Source organism: Oncorhynchus kisutch, linkage group LG2, assembly GCF_002021735.2.
Source record: "Oncorhynchus kisutch isolate 150728-3 linkage group LG2, Okis_V2, whole genome shotgun sequence".
NCBI lineage: Eukaryota > Metazoa > Chordata > Actinopteri > Salmoniformes > Salmonidae > Oncorhynchus > Oncorhynchus kisutch.
Window position 1 is genome coordinate 79,896,249 of NC_034175.2, and position 13,015 is coordinate 79,909,263.

At 46.3% G+C, this 13,015-nt stretch overlaps 1 protein-coding gene across 3 annotated transcripts in view; it reads left to right on the top strand.

The window, feature by feature from the left end:
• LOC109885594 (speckle-type POZ protein-like A) overlaps positions 1-7,909 on the top strand; it is a 90,692-nt gene extending 82,783 nt beyond the window's left edge. For all 3 annotated transcript variants that reach the window (XM_031801871.1, XM_031801875.1, XM_031801868.1), the window contains 3 exons: positions 2,287-2,429; positions 2,517-2,570; positions 4,427-7,909. In XM_031801871.1, the coding sequence (XP_031657731.1) occupies positions 2,287-2,429; positions 2,517-2,570; positions 4,427-4,571 (342 nt within the window). In that variant the 3' untranslated portion in view covers positions 4,572-7,909. The remainder of the gene's footprint in view (positions 1-2,286; positions 2,430-2,516; positions 2,571-4,426) is intronic.
• Positions 7,910-13,015: the final 5,106 nt, after the last annotated feature.

Sequence of the window (13,015 nt, forward strand, 5' to 3'; positions counted from 1 at the left end):
ATGAACCCTAACCCCTGACTCCATCCCTGACCCCAACCTTAATGAATCCTAACCCCTGACCCCAACCCTAATGAATCCTAACCCCTGACCCCAACCCTAATGAATCCTAATCCCTGACCCCAACCCTAATGAATCCTAACCCCTGACTAACCCTGACCCCAACCTTAATGAATCCTAACCCCTGACCCCAACCTTAATGAATCCTGTATGCAACCTTAATGAACCCTAACCCTAATGAATCCTGACCCCAACTTTAATGAACCCTAACCCCTGACTCCAACCCTGACCCCAATCTGAATGAATCCTGACCCCAACCTTAATAAACCCTAACCCCTGATTCCAACCCTGACCCCAACTTTAATGAATCCTGACTCCAACCCTGACCCCAGCCTTAATGATCCCTAACCCCTGACTCCAACCCTGACCCAACCCTAATGAATCCTAACCCCTGACTCCAACCCTGACCCCAACCTTAATGAATCCTAACCCCTGACCCCAAACCTAATTAATCCTAACTCCTGACCCCAACCCTAATGAGTCCTAACCCCTGACTCAAACCCTGACCCCTGATTCCAACCCTGACCCCAACCCTAATTAATCCTAACCCCTGACCCAACCCTAATTAATCCTAACCACTGACTCCAACCCTGACCCCAACCTTAATGAATCCTAACCCCTGACTCCAACCCTGACCCCAACCTTAATGAACCCTAACCCCTGACTCCAACCCTGACCCAACCCTAATGAATCCTAACCCCTGACTCCAACCCTGACCCCAACCTTAATGAATCCTAACCCCTGACTCCAACCCTGACCCCAACCTTAATGAATCCTAACCCCTGACCCCAAACCTAATTAATCCTAACCCCTGACTCCAACCCTGACCCCAACCTTAATGAATCCTAACCCCTGACTCCAACCCTGACCCCAACCTTAATGAACCCTAAACCCTGACCCTGACCCTAATAAATCCTAACCCCTGACTCCAAACGTGACCCTAACCTTAATGAATCCTAACCCCTAACTCCAGCCCTGACCCCAACCTGAATGAATCCTGACCCCAACCTTAACTAACCCTGACCCCAACCCTAATGAACCCTAACCGCTGACTCCAACCCTGACCCCAACCTTAATGAACCCTAACCCCTGACCCCAACCCTAATGAATCCTAACCCCTGACCCCAACCTTAATGAACCCTAACCCCTGACCCCAACCCTAATAAATCCTAACCCCTGACCCCAAACCTAATGAATCCTAACCCCTGACCCCAACCCTAATGAATCCTAACCCCTGACCCCAACCCTAATGAATCCTGTACACAACCTTAATGAACCCTAACCCTAATGAATCCTGACCCCAACTTTAATGAACCCTAACCCCTGACTCCAACCCTGATCCCAACCTTAATGAACCCTAACACCTGACCCCAACCCTAATGAATCCTAACCCCTGACTCAAACCCTGACCCCTGATTCCAATCCAGACCCCAACCTTAATGAACCCTAACCCCCGACTCCAACCCTGACCCAAACTATAATGAATCCTGACTGCAACCCTGACCCAACCCTAATGAATCCTAACCCCTGACTCCAAACCTGACCCCAACCTTAATGAATCCTAACCCGACTCCAATCCTGACCCTAACCCCTGACGCCAACCCAGACCCCAACCTTAATGAATCCTAACCCCTGACCCTAACCCCTGACTCCAACCCTGACCCCAACCTTAATGAATCCTAACCCCTGACCCCAACCCTAATGAATCCTGACCCCAACTTTAATGAACCCTAACCCCTGACTCCAACCCTGATCCCAACCTTAATGAACCCTAACACCTGACCCCAACCCTAATGAATCCTAACCCCTGACTCCAATCCTGACCCTAACCCCTGACTCCAACCCTGACCCCAACCTTAATGAATCCTGACCCCAACCTTAATGAACCCTAACCCCCCGACTCCAACCCTGACCCCAACTTTATTGAATCCTGACTCCAACCCTGACCCCAACTTTAATAAAACCTGACTCCAACCCTGACCCCAGCCTTAATGATCCCTAAACCCTGACTCCAACCCTGACCCAACCCTAATGAATCCTAACCCCTGACTCCAAACCTGACCCCAACCTTAATGAATCCTAACCCCTGACTCCAATCCTGACCCCAACCCTAATGAATCCTAACCCCTGACTCCAATCCTGACCCTAACCCCTGACTCCAACCCTGACCCCAAACTTAATGAACCCTAACCCCTGACCCCAACCTTAACCACCCTCTCTCTCCACCAGTATGCCTTGGAGCGTTTAAAGGTGATGTGTGAAGAGGCTCTGTGCACCAGCCTCTCTGTGGAGAACGTGGCTGATACCCTGATCCTGGCGGACTTACACAGTGCCGAGCAGCTCAAAGCACAAGCCATAGATTTTATCAACAGGCAAGTATCTGAATAAAGACCCAGTGATGAATCCCTCCTGCCAGCCGTGTTTACCTTCTCTCAGCGCTGCTCTGTTATCTCCTGTAGGTGCAGCGTCCTCCGACAGCTGGGCTGTAAAGATGGGAAAAACTGGAATAGCAAGTATGTAACTATCTGATATGTGACACCAGATTAATAACAAACTCTTATCTCTCCCAAAGAGATGCATTAGAATTCATTGTTTTAGCCACAGAGCCAGGGAGGAGGGGGCCAACAGGGCCAGTTTGGGGCTGATCCATGTTATTAATAGACTACCTGGATAAGCTTTGTTCACTGTTCTACAATATGAAATGAACATTTTTGTTTTATTCTGTGTGATGTAGTGTGTTAAGGACACCTTTAGTCATCTCAGTTTTCATAGAGGAGGATGTCTGTTTTAATTAGTTTAGTATTACTGGTTGTAAGGACTAAAGGAGTTTGAATACGATGTCCCCAACACTGCTGCAGCCCTTTGTCTGAAACACATCTTCATATCTCTATGTATACTGGACAACTATAGAAACGCAACAATTTCAAAGATTTTAATGAGTGACTGATTTCCTTATATGAACTGTAAATGTAAATACATTCATTAGGCCCCAATCTATGGATTTCAGATGACTGGGAATACAGACATGCATCTGTCATAGATACCTTTTAAAAAAGGTAGGGGCGTGGATCAGAAAACCAGTCAGTATCTGGTGTGACCACCATTTGCCTCATGCAGGGTGACACATCTCCTTCGCCTAGAGTTGAATAGGCTGTTGATTTGTGGAATGTTGTCCTACTCTTCAATGGCTGTGCGAAGTTGCTGGATATTGGCGTGAACTGAAATATTCTGTCGATCCAGAGTATCCAAAACATGCTCAAATGGTGACATGTCTGGTGAGTATGTAGGCCATGGAATAACTGGGACATTTTCAGCTTCCAGGAATTGTGTACAGATCCTTGCAACATGGAGCCGAATTATCATGCTGAAACATGAGGTGATGGCGGCGGATGAATGGCACGACAATGGGCCCCAGGCTCCTGTCACGGTATCTCTCTGCATTCAAATTACCATCAATAAAATGCAATTGTGTTGTCTGTATCTTATACCTGCCCGTACCATATCCCCACCACCACCATGGGGCACTGTGTTCACAACGTTGACGTCACCAAACTGTTCGCCCACACGGCACCATACACGCTGTCTGGCATCTGCCCGGTACAGTTAAGACCGGGATTCATCCATGAAGAGCATTCTTCTTCAGCATGCCAGTGGCCATCGAAGGAGAGCATTTTCCCACTGAAGTCCGAACTGCAGTCAGGTTGCCCCTGGTGAGGACGACGAGTGTACAGATGAGCTTCCCTGAGATGGTTTCTGACAGTTTGTAAAGAAATTCTTCGGATCTGCAAACCCACAGTTTCATCAGCTGATGTCCGATGATCCCGCAGGTGAAAAGGCCAGATGTGGAGGTCCTGGGCTGGTGTGGTTACACGTGGTCTGCGGTTGTGAGGCCGGCTGGACGTACTGCCAAATTCTCTAAAACAATGTTAAAGGCAGCTTATGGTAGAGAAATTAACATTCCATTATTTGGGAACAGCTCTGGTGGACATTCCTGCTGTCAGCATGCCAATTGCACGCTCCCTCAACTTGAGACATCTGTGGCATTGTGTAGTGTGTCAAACGGCACATTTTAGTGGCCTTTTATTGTCCCCAGCACAAGGTGCACCTGTGTAATGATCATGCTGTTTTAATCAACTTCTTGATATGTCACACCGTCAGGTGGATGGATTATCTTGGCAAAGGAGAAACGCTCACTAACAGGAACATTTCTGGGATCTTTTACTTCAGCTCATGAAACCAACACTTTTTACATGTTGCATTTATATATCTGTACTACTGTATTTATTCTGTCATTACAGTCCTAGATTGATTTTTCTTTGGTTTCAGATGTTTGGTGTTAACGTCCTGTCTGTGTGTGGTTGTATTGCAGTCATGCCACGGACATAATGGAGACGGCAGGCTGGAAGTCAATGATCCAGTCCCACCCTCACTTAGTGGCCGAGGCCTTCAGAGCCTTGGCATCGGCACAGTGCCCGCCCTTCGGCCTGCCGAGGAAACGCCTAAAACAGTCCTGACTGCTACAGCAGAGACAGCCCTCTGATCCAGACACTAGGAGCTGAAACAGCATGGAGACCCCCCCCGAGCAGGGATGAACAGAGCTGGGAGGCTACCTGGCTGGGAGGCTGACTCCTACTGGTGGAAAGAAACATTTGGTTTTGGTCCTCAAGTTTTGTCTGCTATTTTTGTCATTTCAAATGGCTTTAATCTATCTGCCATTACTCTGGAGCTGATCTACTGTGTTCTCCCTATTTGATTCTGTGGCTGCCCCGTCCCACAGACCAGGCTGCCCCGTCCCACAGACCAGGCTGCCCCGTCCCACAGACCAGGCTGCCCCGTCCCACAGACCAGGCTGCCCCGTCCCACAGACCAGGCTGCCCCGTCCCACAGACCAGGCTGCCTCCAGATTGCACTAGTTCCCATAGTAATTTTGATATGGAGTTCTATAGGGACGTGTTAAGGGTTTGATTCATGGGAAATATATATTTGTAATGTTTAGCCCATTTTGTGACTAGACATTAAAGCGTGAACACTTTCAGTGCAAGATCAATTCTATATACTTTTTAAAAGATGAGTATGCCCCATATTGATGGCACCATTTCTATGTAAATGACAGTTTAACCATCTTCAGAAGACCGGTTTTAAAGCAAGTCTGTTCTATTTTCTGGCATTACGAGACCCTGTGTTGATGCTGTTATTGTATGTAAGATAAACATGTCTATACTCTGCCTCTGAACTAGTCACACTCGCTATTGGACGAATAGGAAAGGCAATTTCCCCAGACAGTCTCCCATTGGACGATCACTTATGCAAAGACCAACCTAGTGTCTTCAGACAGTATTCATACCCCTCAACGTATTCCACATGTTGTTACAGGCTGCATTCAACATGGATTAAATCGCTTGTTTTTTTCTCACCCATCTAGTCACAATACCCCATAATAACAAAGTGAAAATATGTTTTTATAAATGTGTGCAAATGTATTAAATGAAATATCTAATTTACATAAGTATTCACACCCCTGAGTCAGTACTTTGAAGAAGCACCTTTGGGTATGTCTGGATCAGCTTTGAGTCGTCTTCAGTATGTCTGGATCAGCTTTGAGTCGTCTTGATTTGGGGATTTGCTCCCATTATTCTTTGCAGATTTTCTCAAGCTCTTAAGTTAGATGGAGTAGCGGTGAACAGAAATCTTCGTCTTTTCACATATTTTCAAGTCTGGGCTTTGGCTGGGCCACTGACGGACTTTCACATTCTTGTTCTGAAGCCATTCCAGTGTTGCTTTGGCTGTATGCTTGAGGTCATTGTCCTGTTGGAACATAAATCTTCGCCCCCCGTGTAAGGTCTTTTGCACTCTGAAACGGGTTCTTATCGAGGATTCATTCATTGTTCCCTCCCAGTCCCTTCTGCTGAAAAGCATCCCCATAGCATGATGTTGCCACCACCATGCTTCACGGTAGGAATAGTGATGCTGCCACCACCATTCTTCACGGTGGGGATGGTGTAAGACGGGTGATGTGTCTGGTTTTCTCCAAACATAGAGCTTTGTATTCAGGCCATAGTTACATTTTTTTGTCTCGTCAGACCAAAATCATTTGCCTTATGCTCTGAGTCTTTCACGTGCCTTTTTTGCATACTCCAGGTGTGTTGCCATGTGCCTTTTTTTCAGGAGTGTTTTCTGTCGGGCCACTATCCCATAAAGTCCAGATTGGTGAAGTGCTGATGCGGTTTATCCTAAGTCAGCCAAGGAAATCTGTAGTTTTGTCAGTGGTCACTTCCCTGACCAAGGTCCTCCTTGCCTGGTTGCTCAGTTTGGTCAGATGGCCAGCTCTAGACAGAGTCTGGGTAGTTCCATATATATATTTTTATTTCCCAATGGTGGAGACCACTGTGCTCTTCAACCTTTCAACACTCTAGAAATTGTTTTATTCTCTTCCCCAAATACACTGAGTATATCACACATTAGCAACACCTTCCCAATATTGAGTTGCACCCTGCCTTTTGCCCTCAGAACAGACTCAATTCGTCAGGGCATAGACTCTACAAGGTGTTGAAAGCGTTCAATGGGGATGCTGGCTCATGTTGACTAAAATGCTTCCCACACTTGTCAAATTGGCCGGATGTCCATTGGGTGGTGGACCATTCTTGATACACACAGGAAACTGTTGAGTTTGAAAAACCCAGCAGGGTTATAGTTCGTGACACAAACCAGTGCTCCTGGCACCTACCATCATACCCCGTTCGAAGGCACTTGAATCTTTTGTCTTGCCCATTCACCATCTGAATCGCACACACAATCTGTCACTATTGTATCAAGGCTTAAAACTTCGTTAATCTGTCTCCTCCCCTTAATCTACACTGATTGAAGTGGATTTAACAAGTGACATCAATAAGGGATCATAGTTCCTTGGATTTAATTTCTGCTCTGGCATGCACTGTCAACTGTGGGACCATGTATAGACAGCTAAATCATGTCCAAACAATTGAATTGGCCACAGATGGACTCCAAGTTGTAATGACATCTCAAGGATGATCAAAGGAAATTGGATGCACCTGAGCTCAATTTGGAGTGTCAGTATGAATACTTATATAAATTAGATTTCTGTATTTGATTTTCAATAAATATGCAACATTTTCTAAAAACATGTTTTCACTTTGTCGTAACGGGTTATTGTGTGTAGATAGATGGGTGATGTTTGTTTTTGAATTAAGGCTGTAACTCAACATGTGGAATAAGTCAAGGGGTCTGAATACTTCAAGGCACTGTATAGATTCAACTTCCAGAGATTTAGCTTTCCATGTTACTACAAACTTGTCAATATGAAGTGGTTAACAAAAGGAAACATTGGGGAGACTAATGCATGGTCCTGTATTGTTGAAAACAACTGTCCAGGTTAACATTTTGGCATCAACAATTTTTTGTGTGCAATTATCTAAGTATCTGTTAAGGATTTAAATGAGTCCTGTCCAGATGCACTGAGCTCAAACAGTGTTGGAGATCAAGCTGTATAGGATGCTGTCCCCTTGGCATTATTACAGTCTGTGTTACAGGGGTCAGGCCAGCTTCACATTCTAACCAGGACCTGAAACTGATTAAATTCATCAATGAAAAAATGTCATGTTGGTTGTATGGATGGGTCGCATGTTGGTACAGTCAGGATGTGTTGTATGGATGGGTCACATGTTGGTACAGTCAGCATGTGTTGTATGGATGGGTCACATGTTGGTGGTACAGTCAGGATGTGTTGTATGGATGGGTCACATGTTACAGTCATGATGTGTTGCGATCTTGAGAAAGTGTCTGCAAAAATGCCTGCATTAACCCATTAAAATGTTTTACAGCAGTTGGTACTTTATTTACCTGTGTACACTACTTTTCTTTAATATATTTTTATTTAACAACTCAAGTCAGTTAACAAATTATTTACAATGTGTAGAGGGTTCCTGATGAACAGAACATGGTAGTGTAGAGAGTTCCTGATGGACAGATCATGGTAGTGTAGATAGGGTTCCTGATTGACAGAGCTGAACATGGTAGTGTAGAGATGGTTCCTGATGGGCAGAACAGAACATGGTAGTGTAGAGAGGGTTCCTGATGGATGGAACATGGTAGTGTAGAGAGGGTTCCTGATGGACAGAACAGAACATGGTTGTGTAGAGAGGGTTCCTGATAGACAGAACATAACAGAACATGGTAGTGTAGAGAGTTTCTGATGGACAGAACAGAACGTGGTAGTCTAGAGAACGTTCCTGATGGACAGAATAGAAGATGGTAGTGTAGAGAGGGTTCCTGATGGACAGAACATGGTAGTGTAGAGAGGCTTCCTGATGGACAGAACAGAACATGGTTGTGTAGAGAGGGTTCCTGATGGACAGAACAGAACATGGTAGTGTAGAGAGGGTTCCCTGATGGACAGAACAGAACAGAACATGGTAGTATAGAGATGGTTCCTGATGGACAGAACAGAATATGGTAGTGTAGAGAGGGTTCCTGATGGGTAGAACAGAACATGGTAGTGTAGAGAGGGTTCCTGATGGGCAGAACAGAAAATGGTAGTGTAGAGAGGGTTCCTGATTTGCAGTACAGAACAGAACATGGTTGTGTAGAGAGGGTTCCTGATGGGTAGAACAGAACATGGTCGTGTAGAGATTGTTCCTGATAGGCAGAACAGAACATGGTAGTGTAGAGAGTTCCTGATGGACAGAACAGAACATGGTAGTGTAGAGAGGGTTCCCTGATGGACAGAACAGAACATGGTAGTATAGAGAGGGTTCCTGATGGACAGGACAGAATATGGTAGTGTAGAGAGGGTTCCTGATGGGCAGAACAGAACATGGTAGTGTAGAGAGGGTTCCTGATGGGCAGGACATAACAGAACATGGTAGTATAGAGAGGGTTCCTGATGGACAGGACAGAATATGGTAGTGTAGAGAGGGTTCCTGATGGGCAGAACAGAACATGGTAGTGTAGAGAGGGTTCCTGATGGGCAGATCATGGTAGTGTAGAGAGGGTTCCTGATGGACAGAACAGAACATGGTCGTGTAGAGATTGTTCCTGATGGGCAGAACAACATGGTAGTGTAGAGAGTTCCTGATGGGCAGAACAGAACATGGTAGTGTAGAGAGGGTTCCTGATGGGCAGATCATGGTAGTGTAGAGAGGGTTCCTGATGGACAGAACAGAACATGGTAGTGTAGAGAGTCCCTGATGGACAGAACAGAACATGGTAGTGTAGAGAGGGTTGCCGTTGGACAGAACAGAACAGAACATGGTAGTGTAGAGAGGGTTCCTGATGGACAGAACAGAACATGGTCGTGTAGAGATTGTTCCTGATGAACAGAACTTGGTAGTGTAGAGAGTTCCTGATGGACAGAACAGAACAGAACATGGTAGTATAGAGAGGGTTCCTGATGGACAGGACAGAATATGGTAGTGTAGAGAGGGTTCCTGATGGGCAGAACAGAACATGGTAGTGTAGAGAGGGTTCCTGATGGGCAGAACAGAATAGATCATGGTGGTGTAGAGAGGGTTCCTGATGGACAGAACTCAACATGGTAGTGTAGAGAGGGTTCCTGATGGGCAGAACAGAAAATGGTAGTGTAGAGAGGGTTCCTGATTTGCAGTACAGAACATGGTAGTGTAGGGAGGGTTCCTGATGGACAGAACAGAAGATGGTTGTGTAGAGAGTTCCTGATGGACAGAACAGAACATGGTAGTTTAGAGTGTTCCTGATGGGCAGAACATGGTAGTGTAGAGAGGGTTCCTGATGGACAGAACAGAACATGGTTGTGTAGAGAGGGTACCTGATGGACAGAACATGGTAGTGTAGAGAGGGTTCCTGATGGACAGAACAGAACATGGTTGTGTAGAGAGGGTTCCTGATGGACAGAACAGAACATGGTTGTGTAGAGAGGGTTCCTGATGGACAGAACAGAACATGGTAGTGTAGAGAGGGTTCCTGATGGGCAGAACAGAACATGGTAGTGTAGAGAGGGTTCCTGTTGGACAGAACATAACGGAACATGGTAGTGTAGAGAGGGTTCCTGATGGGCAGAACAGAACATGGCAGTGTAGAGAGGGTTCCTGATGGACAGAACTGAACAAGGTAGTGCAGAGAGGGTACGTGATGGACAGAACAGAACATGGTAGTGTAGAGAGGGTTCCTGATGGACAGAACAGAACATGGTAGTTTAGAGAGGAGTCCTGATAGACAGAACATAACGGAACATGGTAGTGTAGAGAGTTCCTGATGGACAGAACAGAACATGGTAGTGTTGAGAGAGTTCCTGATGGGCAGAACATGGTAGTGTAGAGAGGGTTCCTGATGGACAGAACAGATCATGTTAGTGTAGAGAGGGTTTCTGATGTACAGAAATGAACATGGTGGTGTAGAGAGGGTTTCTGATGGGCAGAACAGAATATGGTAGTGTAGAGAGGGTTCCTGATGGGCAGAACATGGAGGTGTAGAGAGGGTTCCTGATGGACATAACATGGTAGTGTAGAAAGGGTTCCTGATGGACAGAACAGATCATGGTAGTGTAGAGAGGGTTCCTGATAGGCAGAACATGGTAGTGTAGAGAGGGTTGCTGATGGACAGAACAGAACATGGTAGTGTGGAGAGGGTTCCTGATGGGCAGAACAGAATCAAATCAAATTTATTTATATAGCCCTTCGTACATCAGCTGATATCTCAAAGTGCTGTACAGAAACCCAGCCTAAAACCCCAAACAGCAAGCAATGCAGGTGTAGAAGCACGGTGGCTAGGAAAAACTCCCTAGAAAGGCCAATACCTAGGAAGAAACCTAGAGAGGAACCAGGCTATGTGGGGTGGCCAGTCCTCTTCTGGCTGTGCCGGGTGGAGATTATAACAGAACATGGTCAAGATGTTCAATGTTCATAAATGACCAGCATGGTCGAATAATAATAAGGCAGAACAGTTGAAACTAGAGCAGCAGCACAGTCAGGTGGAAGTTGAAACTGGAGCAGCAGCATGGCCAGGTAGACTGGGGACAGCAAGGAGTCATCATGTCAGGTAGTCCTGGGGCATGGTCCTAGGGCTCAGGTCAGTTGAAACTGGAACAGCAGCATGGCCAGGTGGACTGGGGACAGCAAGGAGTCATCATGTCAGGTAGTCCTGGGGCATGGTCCTAGGGCTCAGGTCCTCCGAGAGAGAGAAAGAAAGAGAGAAGGAGAGAATTAGAGAACGCACACTTAGATTCACACAGGACACCGAATAGGACAGGAGAAGTACTCCAGATATAACAAACTGACCCCAGCCCCCCGACACATAAACTACTGCAGCATAAATACTGGAGGCTGAGACAGGAGGGGTCAGGAGACACTGTGGCCCCATCCGAGGATCATGGTAGTGTAGAGAGGGTTCCTGATGGACAGAACAGAACATTGTAGTGTAGAGAGGGTTCCTGATGGACATAACATGGTAGTGTAGAGAGAGTTCCTGATGGACATAACATGGTAGTGTAGAGAGAGTTCCTGATGAACAGAACATGGTAGTGTAGAGAGGGTTCCTGATGGACAGAACAGAACATGGTAGTATAGAAATGGTTCCTGATGGAAAGAACAGAATATGGTAGTGTAGAGAGGGTTCCTGATGGTTAGAACAGAACATGGTAGTGTAGAGAGGGTTCCTGAAGGACAGAACGTGGTAGCGTAGAGAGGGTTCCCGATGGACAGAACAGAACATTGATGTGTAGAGAGGGTTCCTGTTGGACAGAACATGGTAGTGTAGAGAGGGTTGCCGTTGAACAGAACAGAACATGGTCGTGTAGAGAGGGTTCCTGTTGGACAGAACATAACGGAACATGGTAGTGTAGAGAGGGTTCCTGATGGGCAGAACAGAACATGGCAGTGTAGAGAGGGTTCCTGATGGACAGAACTGAACAAGGTAGTGCAGAGAGGGTACGTGATGGACAGAACAGAACATGGTAGTGTAGAGAGGGTTCCTGATGGACAGAACAGAACATGGTAGTTTAGAGAGGAGTCCTGATAGACAGAACATAACGGAACATGGTAGTGTAGAGAGTTCCTGATGGACAGAACAGAACATGGTAGTGTTGAGAGAGTTCCTGATGGGCAGAACATGGTAGTGTAGAGAGGGTTCCTGATGGACAGAACAGATCATGTTAGTGTAGAGAGGGTTTCTGATGTACAGAAATGAACATGGTGGTGTAGAGAGGGTTTCTGATGGGCAGAACAGAATATGGTAGTGTAGAGAGGGTTCCTGATGGGCAGAACATGGAGGTGTAGAGAGGGTTCCTGATGGACATAACATGGTAATGTAGAAAGGGTTCCTGATGGACAGAACAGATCATGGTAGTGTAGAGAGGGTTCCTGATAGGCAGAACATGGTAGTGTAGAGAGGGTTGCTGATGGACAGAACAGAACATGGTAGTGTAGAGAGGGTTCCTGTTGGACAGAACAGAACATGGTAGTGTGGAGAGGGTTCCTGATGGGCAGGACAGAACAGAACATTATAGTATAGAGAGGGTTCCTGATGGACAGGACAGAATATGGTAGTGTAGAGAGGGTTCCTGATGGGCAGAACAGAACATGGTAGTGTAGAGAGGGTTCCTGATGGGCAGATCATGGTAGTGTAGAGAGGGTTCCTGATGCACAGAACAGAACATGGTAGTGTAGAGAGTTCCTGATGGACAGAACAGAACATGGTAGTGTAGAGAGGGTTCCTGTTGGACAGAACAGAACATGGTAGTGTAGAGAGGGTTGCCGTTGGACAGAACAGAACAGAAAATGGTAGTGTAGAGAGGGTTCCTGATGGACAGAACAGAACAGAACATGGTAGTGTAGAGAGGGTTCCTGATGGACAGAACAGAATATGGTAGTGTAGAGAGGGTTCCCGATGGGCAGAACAGAACATGGTAGTGTAGAGAGGGTTTCTGATGTACAGAAATGAACATGGTGGTGTAGAGAGGGTTCCTGATGGG